The following is a 13425-nucleotide window of genomic DNA, read 5'->3' as shown; positions in this document are numbered from 1 at the left end:
TTTGTCAATAAATGTACTGCTGAAAAATATCATGTCTAAATTTTTACATAGGCATTTGTTCGTATTAAACATGTTTAATCAAATATTCTTGACTCAGTAACATTTTTAATAAACTGTATCACACTAGTGCATTTAAAGCGGACAGAATTATGAGGTACTGAATCACACTATTTTAGATGGCTTTACATCATTTCGACAATCACCTTAAGAATGTTATTTATTACTGCAAGACGATTCCTTGAGACTACCGTCGATTGGCCTAAAATAATGAAATTCAAATTTTCATAACAAGGTCAATTTTGGTCGAAGAAAAAATAATCTTTTTTTTTTAACTTAAAAATGGGGCGTGTCAAGAGTACTTTACTGAATATGACTGATTAGGCCGAGAGGCTGCCTGAAAAATTAGAAATCGTGATTTCTTCAGTTGTATTAAATATGCAAGCAATATAAGATATAATTCTTAATTATAGTAATTTTTATCTACTTATTTTTCAATTGGAGGTATATGCCTACCTTCAGAAATCAGCTGACATGAAATGATTAGATTCTGTTTACATTAAAGATATGGGGAATTCCTCAGTATATAATTTTTTTTCAAACTATTCGTATAATTTAAAAAAAAAAAAGATTATAAGTAAAAAAATTGGTAAATTTTTAAAACCGTAGAAAATAATCAATCACCAGGCCGTCTGATCTTGCATAAACTACGCAATTTCCAAAATCCAGTTACTGCCTCCTAACGAACAGGCTTAGTAATTATGGTAGTTAAAACATCGAAACTTGATTTTACTTATTTATTAAAATTAATTACAATAACAGCATTTACTAAAAGATATTCAACAAATTAAAATAACCTAACAAAAATTTCTACGAATTTGCACCAGTTATTTCAAACATTTCGAAATCTCTGCGCTCAAAGATTGCATGTCTAATCTAGGCATCAGAGATAAGTTACCCCTTTTCCCCTCATTGGCATTCAGAATCTTCCTGACCTTTACCATCGACCTTCAGCGGTCAATACTGTCAAAAAGCAAGTGAATCAACTACTTTCTACGATAACGCGTTAGGATACGTGACTGAAAATTCGTACTTAATCTAACAATTTAGCTATTTTTGTAAATGCAATGCCAAAGTTAATATATACCACATTTTTTTTTTTCTAGGTTTCAATAATTTTTTTTTTCCGATTTCTTTTGAATTAGTATAATAACTGACAATCATTGTATTGATTTAAATATTGGAAAACTCCAAATGGATCAAATAATGATTATCAGCCTGAAACATAACTGGTCTGACACTGTACACGCGATCTTGATATCAAAATAGTTAACTTTTTTTTTTTCTTTCTTCTTTTGTTACAACTATAGAATTTACATTAAAGAAATAGGTTATATTTTCTCTAATAAAGAAGAAAAGGTGCAAATTGCTACGAATAATTTATTCAAAAACTTAAAATTATAAGTTCTATTATAATATAAATATTTTTTTACGAGTTTAAAAGCTCCAGCAAAATTATTATCAATTAGCACAATGTTTTTTCTGAGTCTGGTGAGAACTAAAAAAAATTCCAATATATTTACAGTTTAAAAAAAATTTTGGATTATTTTAAGTTTTAAATCAACTTTTTATTTTTCAGCTAAATCCAACTGATAAACAAAAAAATTTAACACATATATGAGTATATCCAATCCGTTCATATTGTTCCAATTCAAAAGTTTTCACCCTCTACAATAGGAGTGGGCTGAGTTTTTCAGGGTACCGGCTACTTCAAATTTTTTCAAGGTACTTACTGCATTTCAGCCAGTGGCGTAGGTCTACAATATTTATTATAACTTAATAATAAATACAGGATATGTACTTTACTACCTAACAACAAACATAATAATTACCACAAATATAACAATATCAAATGATGCATTTAATACCAAAAAATTCAAAATACATTAAAAAATAAATCTTTTCATCTAAAGTTAGTTTTTTTAGTTATAGTTAGTAGAAAACTTCGGCTACATAATGTCAGTCAAAATTTCGGTATATAATTACTAACTGCTAACTTTGCACTGGATTCAAAGTGGTCGTCTGTGCGATGGGAACGATATATTGTCTCAATTATATTCATCGTTGAAAATAAAGATTCACACAGGAAAGTAGTACCAGAGAACGTTGTTAAATGATATGCAACTTTTTTAAAAATTGGGATACATTCATTAGATTTAAAAAGTTATTCTTAAGTTCTAAACAAAATGCTGTTAAAATCATGTCATTTAGAAGTAGAAAAATTTCGTTTTCCTCAAGAGATAAAAAGAATACAATGTTCCATAAATATGTTTCTTTTAGTACGCGTGTCTTAAGTCTTAATAAAGGCGGTCACCAAAAAATGTCTTGGTGGTGCACAGGTCGATCGCCATCAACTTAATGCCCACCCCTGCTCTACAATAAAGACAAAGAGAACCCATCAATACTTTTGATTTCCAAAAATTGTATGAAACATGAAAAATTACATGCAAAACTACAAAATATTTTTAAAAATCCAATAGTACAATTAGCAACGAATAGACTATTTTGACATAAATCTACATGAGAAATACGATTTTTTTTTTCATATGAAACAAGATACAGTACAGAAACAGAATACGTAACCTGCATATTAGATAAACTCTGCAATTGGGGACAGTTCCCCATCAGTGTTGCTTTACGAGTTGTGCAACAAAGTTGGTGCAATTTTATATTGCAAATAACGCACAGCTGAGTAAAGTGTGTGTGCTTTGCAATGTGTCATAAAGAATTCGCAATCCATAAATCATAGCTGGTTCCAAACAGCATAACGATATCGAATTTATAACAATTTTCCCTCAAATGAGAATATATAAATGTGTAATGAAAGTTAAGATCTCGGCTTCACGAACAGAATTATTTGATATTTTCTAAAACGAAACGTGTCCTTGGAGTATATAATGTTTTGCAATGCCAAATCCAAGCTTTCCAACAACAAAAACGAATCGCAATACATAAAACACATATATAAAACATAACAGCAATTACATTAAAATAATATATAAAATTAACTTCGTGATGATGAAATAAAGAATCCATGACACACGGAAGTATTAAGTATTTTCATGTGATCATCCGTAAATCAAGCATAAAAAAGGCCAATAAAAAAAAAAAGATTCTGTATATGACGACTGTTATAACATTACGAGAAAGCAGGAAATAATAACAGATAGAATTTCCATAGATATTCAGCACCTGCGTTTCTCTAAAAATGCATCCATTCCCATTCGCTTGAGATATAACCACATCTCTTTCATGTTTTTAATTTCATTTACTTTTATTTCTCTTTTTTATATGTATATGTGGTCGCTTTCTCAGAGGCCTCAGGCAAAACATTAAGTTAACAGCTGCGCCAGATCACGCTATCTCTAATTTCACTTCTACGTTCCCGTCTCTATGAATCAGAATTTACCACGACTGACTTTTGGCCCTTTCTGGGAAGTGTCAAAGCAAGAGGAATGAAAAAAAAAAAAAAATCTACAGTCTGTTGTCACATATATATTTCAGATAACACTGCCATTGCGAGGTTTTTTTTCCCTTCTTATTTATTTAAAGGGGAAAGACGCTGGTCTGTTTTGCAAAGACAAAAATTTATTTAATTTCCGCTTTTATCCATGGTTGCAAGAAAAAATGTTTGATGAGAAATTTTGATTATTTCTTAAGGCAACACACACAAAGAAGCATTATGTAATTATTTCCATAAAAAAAAAGAACATTAGCAAAAAGTAGAATTTATTTTTATCTATATTTTACTTGTGGTAAAAATATTTTGAGAAAGAACGTTTCATGCTATGAGGCCAGTCACATATAAAATTACTGTAAATAAAAAAAGAGTGCTTATAAAAAAATATGGGGACTTTTTTTATTATAATAATCTATCCAGTTCATGAATTAAATCATTATTATGCTCCACATAAATGTGCAGGAATTAAAGGGATCTACGTTTGTACTTATTGTAAAGAATAACAATTGTAGAATAAAACAGTAATCAATAACATAATGCTAAAAGGAAAATGCATATTTTCAGTATCTTTTACAAAATATAATGAAATTTCAGATTTTCCAATAGAGAAAAAAAAATTCATCATCATATTATTCTTGTTATTTAACTACTAAAATTTTTACACGACATACAATTTTTGAAATTTTAATCTAAATTTTAAAAGATATCTAAATGGATTTGTAATTTTTAATACAAATTTTGGAAACCATTTTCATCAAGCGAGACTATCAATAAAGTAAAGGATATAAATGTAAATAAATAACTGTATTAAAAATAGAAAGTTGCTCCAACTAAACTGTCGAACTGTATTTTAGGCCTTGTCATGGACTTTGTTTACTCAAGTCTGCTTAAAAAAATGATGAATTTATTAAAATTATTATATTTTTTAAATTTTTCAAAAGGAGGGAAATAGAGAATATTTCAATTTTAAAAATTAATAATTCATTTACAATTATATAGGGTGTTCATTAATTATTGTCGGGGTTTCCGTACCTCATAACTTTCGAATAAAAAATATTACGCAAAAACCGATTACGTATTCGTAAATTACAACTCAAAGAATTTTATTAATGATATTAAAGTGCAAAGCTTGCACAATTTGCACTTTGTAGGTATTCAGCTGAAGGCGATTATGTATTCGGAAATTACAACTCAAAGAATTACGAATACGTAAATTACAACTCAAAGAATTACGTATTCGTAAAGTACAACTCAAAGAATTATGTATTCGTAAATTACAACTCAAAGAATTACGAATACGTAAATTACAACTCAAAGAATTATGTATTCGTAAAGTACAACTCAAAGAATCAACTTCAGCTGAATGCCTACAAAAAGCAAATTGTGCAACCTTTACACTTTAATATCATTAATAAAATTCTTTGCGTTGTAATTTACGAATACGTAATCGGGTTTTGCGTAATATTTTTTATTCGAAAGTTATGAGGTACGGAAACCCCGACAATAATTAATGAACGCCCTGTATTCTTTATTAACACAATAAAAACTAAATGCCTTAAAATTCTTTTATTTGTTATGAAAAATTAATCTCTCATATATTTCCTTTTGCGAATGCTAGTAAAAATGTATCGATGTTTGACGTACCAGTGCAATTTCAATATTGTTGTAAAACTCTTAGGCTATTGTCTAGGTTCACCTAATGATAAAACCGGCTCTGAATATCTTACTAACAAAATATTACAAAATTATCCCTTGAAATCTTTATACTGAAAATATTGTTCTTGTGTTGCAAACATTCATATATATGCATTAACTGGAATCGAAATACATCTTGAAAGTTAAAAGTACCGCCAGAAAAGAAAAATAAAAGCTATGACATTTCTCAGAAATAAAAAATCGCTCGCTTCAGCGTTGCAGAAAATCGCAATAATCCATATTTCCACGTTTCCTAAATCACTCTATCACCAGGAACATAACTCGTCCATTTTCCTTGAGCTCCAGACATTTTTACTTGGAAACGATCTATTTATTGCGCTATGATTTTCAGACAACTTTTTTATGACATCTCAGCAAAACCAACTAAGATCGTTCCAGACGAATAAATAAGAGATTGCGGGAAATAAAAACAATTCGAAGGGCAGGCGGCACAGTAGGAGACAACAATGTAGAGAATTGGGAAAATCTAAAACTCAATGCATGTCGTTCATCACAGCATTTAATTGGATGTTGTCATCCGAAATATAATTAGGATTATAGTCTCTTTTCTGAACAAATGATTCAATATCGTAAACAGAATTTTTAGTTGTAAATATTTTGAATAAATAAAAAGCGAAGGTTATTGCACTGATCGATTATAAGTTTTATGTGTTTGAAATTAATTTCCATAAAAGATATTAATTATGTATTGCATGCTTTAATTCATAAATTCGCAAATGCTTTAAAAATTTTCATAAGAACAATACACTTGCATTTTATAACAACTGTATTTCTAAATTATTCAAATGAATACATTAATTAAGTAGTAAAGTTTGATGATTTAATTAAAATTAGCCATTTAAGAGTTTTATATTTTAACTAGCAAAATTTAACGTGTTTACTGATTTTTTTTGGAAAAAAATATCTTTTTAAAATGTAAAAGTAGATTTCATACTTTCACACAGGCCCAAATATTTTTCTGGAGTATATTAGCATAGGTGAAAAAAAAATTATATAAAATTGTATATATAAATTTTTCTTTAAAAATTATTCAAGGAAAACGTGAAGTTTTCTAATGAACATAATTTTACTTGTTCTTTTGAATGATGTCTTCAAATGGTTCTCGACATTTTTTTAATAAAAATTTGAATGACATAAAACAGAATTAAAAAATAATAATTGTACCATCATAACAGCATTTTCTAACTAAATATCAATACATGCATAATAAAAAGATAATAATTCTGAATAAAATCTGTATTATCAAAAGTAATGCAATGCATCATTGTTTGAGAAACTCTGATCTACTCTAGATTATTAACCCTTTACGCTCGGAAAATTATTCAAATAACACAAGGACTTGCTTATTGATATGAAAAAAAAAATACTTATAGTTTTAAGTTGAGTTTTATTAAAAAATTAATCTACATCTTCTTACCATTCTTTAAGTATTTTTTTAAAAATCAAAGTAAATAAATAAATAAAACGTTAAAATGATGCACCGTCTTGAATGGTGATTGAGAGACACCATCCGAGTGCAAAAGGTTAAAACAATAACATTAAAGCAACTATTTTTTTTAATTCCAAAAATACAAAAATTCCTTAAAACGAGTATTAACTTTCCGAGATTTTATTAGAAAGATCACATTAATGATTTAAATTCACTTTTAATCGATCATTTTTGAGTGATTGGATACACATGCTAATAACAGAATAAAATTTCAACAACATCACGATTTAGGTTACCAAAACTAAAAATGCGTAATCTTCAATACCATTTTTTTTTTCCTTGCAATAATTGCTATTTTGAAATTCCGGCAAATGATTTGAACTTTTGTGATGAATGGAATCTAACAAGGTCTTTCCAACTTATGCCTTATTCATTAATTTCAATTTTCTAACATGCAGTGCTGTTGGGACCGCTACAAAAACTTAGTTAATCTTGGTTTTATTTATATTCGCAACCTAAAATTAAGAACAAATCTTAAATCAATAGAATAATCAAAGTTCATTCATTCTCTAACAATGCACTGAGGTTACTATTCAAAGCATTTTCTAGTGCAGGTGTTGTGAGCCGAAAGCACACGCGTCCTTAGAGAAAGTACATGACACAATTAAAGTGAGGCATGCAAGAAGAAGAGTCACAAATTGTTGAATCAGTTTGTCACCTGGATTTTACCGTTTTTTTATTGCATCTTCCTAAGATTGCCCATTAAAAAACCCGGAGTGCTTTATTACAATCATAGGAAAATTAATTATACAAGCAATACAATATGTAAATACTAGAATAATCAGAGAAAATGATTTAAATATTCTGCCAAATTGTTTCTATTTTTCTTATTCATTTTGATCAGGGGTATTGCGTTTTTTGTTCTTACATTTATCTTCGTCGAATAAATAGTCAACCACAAAAATTAATTTTTTATCTAACTCATTCGTAATTAACTTGCTAAAAGTAGTACATGTATATACTAGGGAAATAACTAGCATTTTAAAGGCATCGAGCCCACTAATAATGTAAAATGCTCTAAATGTATGGAATTTCCTAAGCAAAATTAATTGGACCGACTGCAATCTTTTACTCAACAGTTTTCTATAATGCAGTGATTGATTTTAAAAAAATGCACCATAAGATTTCTTTCTAAAATGATTCGCAAAAACATCTATTTCTCAAATTGTGTAGTTTTGAAGAAGCTGCTTATCTCTTAAATACATCCAACTGCTGAATACGGTTTATTATCTTCATGAGGACATATACTAACATGTAATGATTATAGTTTAAGCATGACAGTCAACCGCATTTATTATTTTTTCATTATTTTGAACAATTCCTTAAATACAGTTCATGACATGCACTACACAGATATCATTTAAAAACTGTTCATTAACCCTTTCTAGGACTATGGAAAATATGCATTCCAACAAATTCATCAATCTTTGTATGAAGTTATGTAGGTTGACATAAACTGGGTCAAATTTTTCAATCAGACAGGAACTTAGATGCTTTAGTTCTTTATCTCACACAAAATGGCATGCCTTGAATTATTAATAATTAATTAACTAAATTAATTAATCAATCAAATTAAAACTATCTAATTAGCTAAATGAATCACCTTTCTTAAGCCAATCTCAATCCTAAAAAATATTTTAATGTACCATGAGTAGAAAAAAATGGCCTTTTAAGGGTTTTTTTTTTTTTTTTTTTTTCTTTTTCTAAAAAGTAGCAAGTATTTTAAACAAACAGAATTAAGACTTCTGAAATCTAGTATACAATTCGCGGGGTTCCAAGTGATTGAAAAGCTGTCTGACAAGAATTAGATTGCTGATGAAAGATATTTCAACAACTGACATTAAAATTGGCTGTCATTAGGGCACATCCACATTTCGAGGTTTTTCATATCTCCTCCGGTTTGTACAGGATGAAAATACTTCACACTATAACACTTAGAAAATAAGAAAAATGAAATAATGTGATAATAACCTAGCTTACTTTCATCCACAGTGTAGGATCCGTACTGAAACACCGATGATACACACCCCATTTCCAATGCAGGCACTAGCACATCCAGGGAAGGGAAAGCACTTTTCGTACCCACCGATTAAATAAATCCAACTGGCTACACTCCACTATCTCGCTTATTAACTAATTTTTTTTTATACAATAATCTCACTCCACATGCGTCCACATCTCTCTCACGCACATCATCAAAGAAACCCCAACCAAACCTAAATGCGATCTGTTCCCCTCGTTCCAAGTTCCATGAAGAGATAGCCGGGCTGATGATGAAAAAAGATTCTTGTCGACGGCTGCGTAGCCTCATTTGCCTGATATTTACGTTCACTCCGCCTCCCGTACGCAACGTCAGACGTTTTCTTCAAGACGCTCTTCTTCCGAAGTTTCGGCTGGAGCAACAACAAACGGAAAAGGGGAGGGAGGGGGGCATTGAAAGACTTACTCGTCCACTTCCTCCGGAAGAATCAACTATCGTTCATTCTCGCCGCCTTCTTGGTCTAATTTATCCAAAACAAATCCTCCAGAGATAAATTTATTTGCTTTGTCAGTAGGGTGCGATGAACTAGAGGGTTGTAATTGGTGTCATTTTGACCCCGACGGCCTCTAGTTGGAAGACGCGACGGAGAGTCTAAACTGTAACAAGTGTCTCTCAGAACAATCTCAAGAAAGGGGAACAGAATTTTTATTCATATCATCCCTAAATATTTAATAATAGTTCATAATTTACAAAGATAATGTATAAATCACCTTTCATTTAAGCTGTATTATGACCTTAAGTACCCCCCACCCCTTTTCCCTAAAAACTTCCCAAACAAAATATTTATACTAGATTTTAATTTATAGTACTTTGAAAACTAAGCTTCACTTTGACAGCTTTTTTTTTGTCGTTAAATCGTGATTTTTTTTTGGAGAAAATATTTAAATACGAGTCACATACTGAGGATATATGAATATTTTTCAATCTTATTTAAATATAAATTGGTCATTTAAATAAAAAAAAAATTATGAATGCACTTAGTTTAACATGTTATTCGAATTGGTTAATACAATAATTGCATTATCACTAATGGATACGAGAAGAATGTATTCGTATTCAGATAATGTCAAATCACAAAATTTTGAGGTACCAATAGGTGACCAACCTATAGCAGTGATGCAAGTACCACAAAAATTTACAGCATGGCGCAGTATGACATTGTCTGCATGAGAGAAGATAGAAACAGACTCTAATAGTTAGTTTTAATATATATATATATATATTGGATGCGCGCAAAATCGATGTTTTTTTTTTTTTTTTTTTTTTCAGGAAAGATACGTATACAGATAAACTGAAAAACCAAAACTTTATCTAAACATAAAATTTAATCCAAATCGTTAGAGCCGTTTCCAGGACACACGAAATAAATAAATTTATATTTGCCTATACAAAAATTGCTCATTTAAAGTTATAAGACAAACACATATATAAAAGGAGTTTTAAGAAACAAATATTAATACAAACTGGACTGACAGAATAAAAAAAAAGTCATCTTCAAGAGAGTTAGTTAAAGCATATAGCATAAGAAAATTTTTTAACGAGTTTCAAACTTCTAGTCCAAAACATCATACGTTTACGTTTGGGCTTGACATATTTATCTTTATTCCTAAAACTTGACCTTAACTTTGTAGAAGAGACAGCGCACTTACAGAAAATCCATTTATTATTGTTGTATTACGACTAAAATTGCAAATATCGTTAAAAATACTTTAAAATATTTTTGAAAATTATAAAATTAAAGAAAACAGCGCGGAAACGAATGAGTAACACCGAAAAGCTTATTTTTTTAAATTTTAAAATAGTATAAAAGCAATGATACGCTCTGAATTTATTGAGTAATAATGTTAACACTGATAGAACTAACGTTACTGGTCTGCTTCGTAGAGCATTTTGAGCGATATTTTCTTCATGCATGTTTCAATTTGCAGATAATATGCCAGCCTAATAACATTATCTTCTTAAGGTTTAAATTTTAAATTAATTTTAAACAGAATGGAATTAAAATTACAGAACATTTTAACATAATCTAAGTACTTAATTGTAATGTTTGCATTCAGGACAAAATTATGGCAGCCTTCAGTTGCATACAGGAAAAAATTAAGGCTTCCGGTGAGTAGAAAGAAATCGAAAGCGACCTGCGAGAGAAAAAGTGATTCCGAGAATTATATTAATATTCATTCACTTAATAATTTTTCCCACCGTTATGATTTTAGAGCTTTATGAATGTGATCGTTTCAACCATAATTAAAATTTGCTCGGCCAGACAAATTAAAATGAGTTTCTACTGCATTTTCAGATTTATAAAAACTTTAAAATGATAAAAAAATTAATTAATCAAACAAGTTTTAAGCTTACTTTCCACAATTCATAAATCTCAAAGTCTAAAAAAAAAGGTGTGGAAACTAAGCAAAAAGAAAATGATATTACACGGTTGAACAGTGGGAGGAAGGAGCTTTACATTTCATGTCATGACTTTTTTAATTCAATAACATACAAAAGTACCAAAAAATGGCATGTCAATTTTTAAGAATCTTAGAGGGACTTGAATCTTAAAATCAACTATAGTAGATTCGAAATATTTTTTTAGCTGTTGGTATAAAACAGAGGATGCGCATATCAAATTTATATTTTTATTGTGTGATTTTGAAACGATACAATTTAACTTAAGAATAATGCTGCATTTCAATAGAAAAAATACTAATTATACGAATCTCGAATTAAAAGTATAAATAAGGTCAACATATTGACTGCAGCGCTGAATTTTTTACAATGCAATTTATATAGACCCACCGGTTATCGATGACCTCTACGACAATCAAGATGTTAATGCACACAGAGGCTCTTTTGAAAGTCAGTAAACTCTTGCTTTTAGCGGATACATATAAAGCGATTTTACATTAAGAGTTATCTTAATTCTTTCCATTCAATTTGTTTGACGCTGAAATTTCTTTAAGACGTAGTATGTTGCAAAGAATCGGCCTCATTTTATTGAAATGGGAACCTAAGAAATTTTAAGTATTGAAAAAAGTAATTGGTGACGAAGAATTTTCTGATAAAATAAAGAATCGAGTACAGAGAATGAAAAAATGAAGAATTGAATGATCTTGTTACAACAGCCAACACTGAAAACAGCGATAGCCAAGAAGGCAAAGCGTCTTTAACTCACTAAGAAATTGTGTGAATTATTTTAAAAAGTTACAATCAGGCAAAATCAGATCAGCCGGATTTTCCTTGATTAGGGAGAAACTGATTCAAATGAAGAAAAAAGGCACTGAAAAAAACTTTTTCATTCTTTATCACAAAATTTTAAAGATTGCGTCAATCATTGTTTCAAATAAAAATACTCGACTTTTAAAAAAATATAACTGTATCATTTAATTCTAATTTATTAAGTAGAACGAAAATCCTATTCAATAAACATTTGTTCCCTTTCAATTAATTTGTTTAAATTATTATTTTTAATTAATTTGAATAAATTATATATACTCTATTAATGTGAACTAAGCATACTTTTTTCATAAACAATTAATTAACTGTGCAATGGGATTTTAAAATGTGCATTATTATTAATGACGATCTCTATGCAAAAGTTTAATGGAAACTTTAATGCTAGCTATTAGGAAAGTTTAAAAAAAAAAATGGAATCTACTACTGATGAGACAACAATCAATCTTTCCTAATTGACTTTCATTATTTTGAACCAAAAACGACAGAATTTCAAGATACATAGGAACACTGACACTTTTTCTTCTAAGATACAAGGTCAATAATTCTATATAATAAATACTACATAATATTTTAAAATAGATTTAAAAATAATGACTACAATTAAAAATGTCCGTTTTATTTTAGCTGCATGCTGCTATTATTATCGTGCTAAATACGGCTAGTCTGATCTATATTTGAAGAGATTTTATTTAAACTTAGAAGAAAAATATCGAAGGCAGATACAAAGATCCCCTTTCTATCTCCTGCTAAAATTACGACGTCTGGTGCAACAGCCTATCTCCGAAAGACCCGCTAATAAAAAGCAATTTAAACCTTCCCTATTTTTTGCTCCAAAATCCCCGTATTACCACTCAACAGCAGCAAAACATTTCTTAAAATAGATCCAGACGATTAGAAGTGCCTCCCAGATAAATTAAAAGAAGAAAAAGGCATGCTCCCGATTAAAAGGTCAAGTAATCGATTTTTTTTTTTTTTATCCTCTCTTAAGATTAACTACCCTTCCCGACTCAAAAATGTACATTGATTTGCATCCATAAACTCAATGAAACAGTTAACTTCAATATTTAATGAAATAGTTTATTTTATATAAACAAGAAATATGTAAAAGGAAAATGCAAGTATAAAATATAACTTAAAGGCATCAAAGATATCTTCCAAATTTTGGATATATTAAAATTTTCTTTGGAGGGATATTTTAAACAAAACTTTGTAATTTTTCACCATTATCAGATGACCATCAAGCCGACACTCCGTTTTCAAAACTTCCAAACCACACCAATGTGAGGATGTCTGACTTCCAACAATAGGGTGAATATACACAGCGGATTAACAAAAGGGATCATGTCACGGTCTCCAAATACCGACACAGATCATGAGAATTCATCCTTGCACTTTGAATGGGAACAAGGGCCGTGGTGGCCTGGTGGTAAGGTC

General features: G+C 29.6%; 1 protein-coding gene across 7 annotated transcripts in view; it reads right to left on the bottom strand.

The window, feature by feature from the left end:
- Window positions 1–13425, bottom strand: part of LOC129969272 (uncharacterized abhydrolase domain-containing protein DDB_G0269086-like) — a 105816-nt gene that overhangs the window by 47937 nt on the left and 44454 nt on the right. The window contains exon 1 of one of the 7 annotated variants that reach the window (XM_056083758.1): window positions 8694–9028. The exons of 1 other annotated variant lie outside the window; for it this stretch is intronic. In XM_056083758.1, the coding sequence (XP_055939733.1) occupies window positions 8694–8754 (61 nt within the window). In that variant the 5' untranslated portion in view covers window positions 8755–9028. Of the gene's footprint in view, window positions 1–8693; window positions 9029–13425 lie in introns of those variants that run through there. 5 more of the 7 variants (XM_056083759.1, XM_056083756.1, XM_056083757.1 and 2 more) reach the window with 5 other exon arrangements.

The sequence above is a fragment of the Argiope bruennichi genome, chromosome 5 (assembly GCF_947563725.1).
Source record: "Argiope bruennichi chromosome 5, qqArgBrue1.1, whole genome shotgun sequence".
NCBI lineage: Eukaryota > Metazoa > Arthropoda > Arachnida > Araneae > Araneidae > Argiope > Argiope bruennichi.
This window is presented reverse-complemented; position numbering and strand designations above follow the sequence as displayed.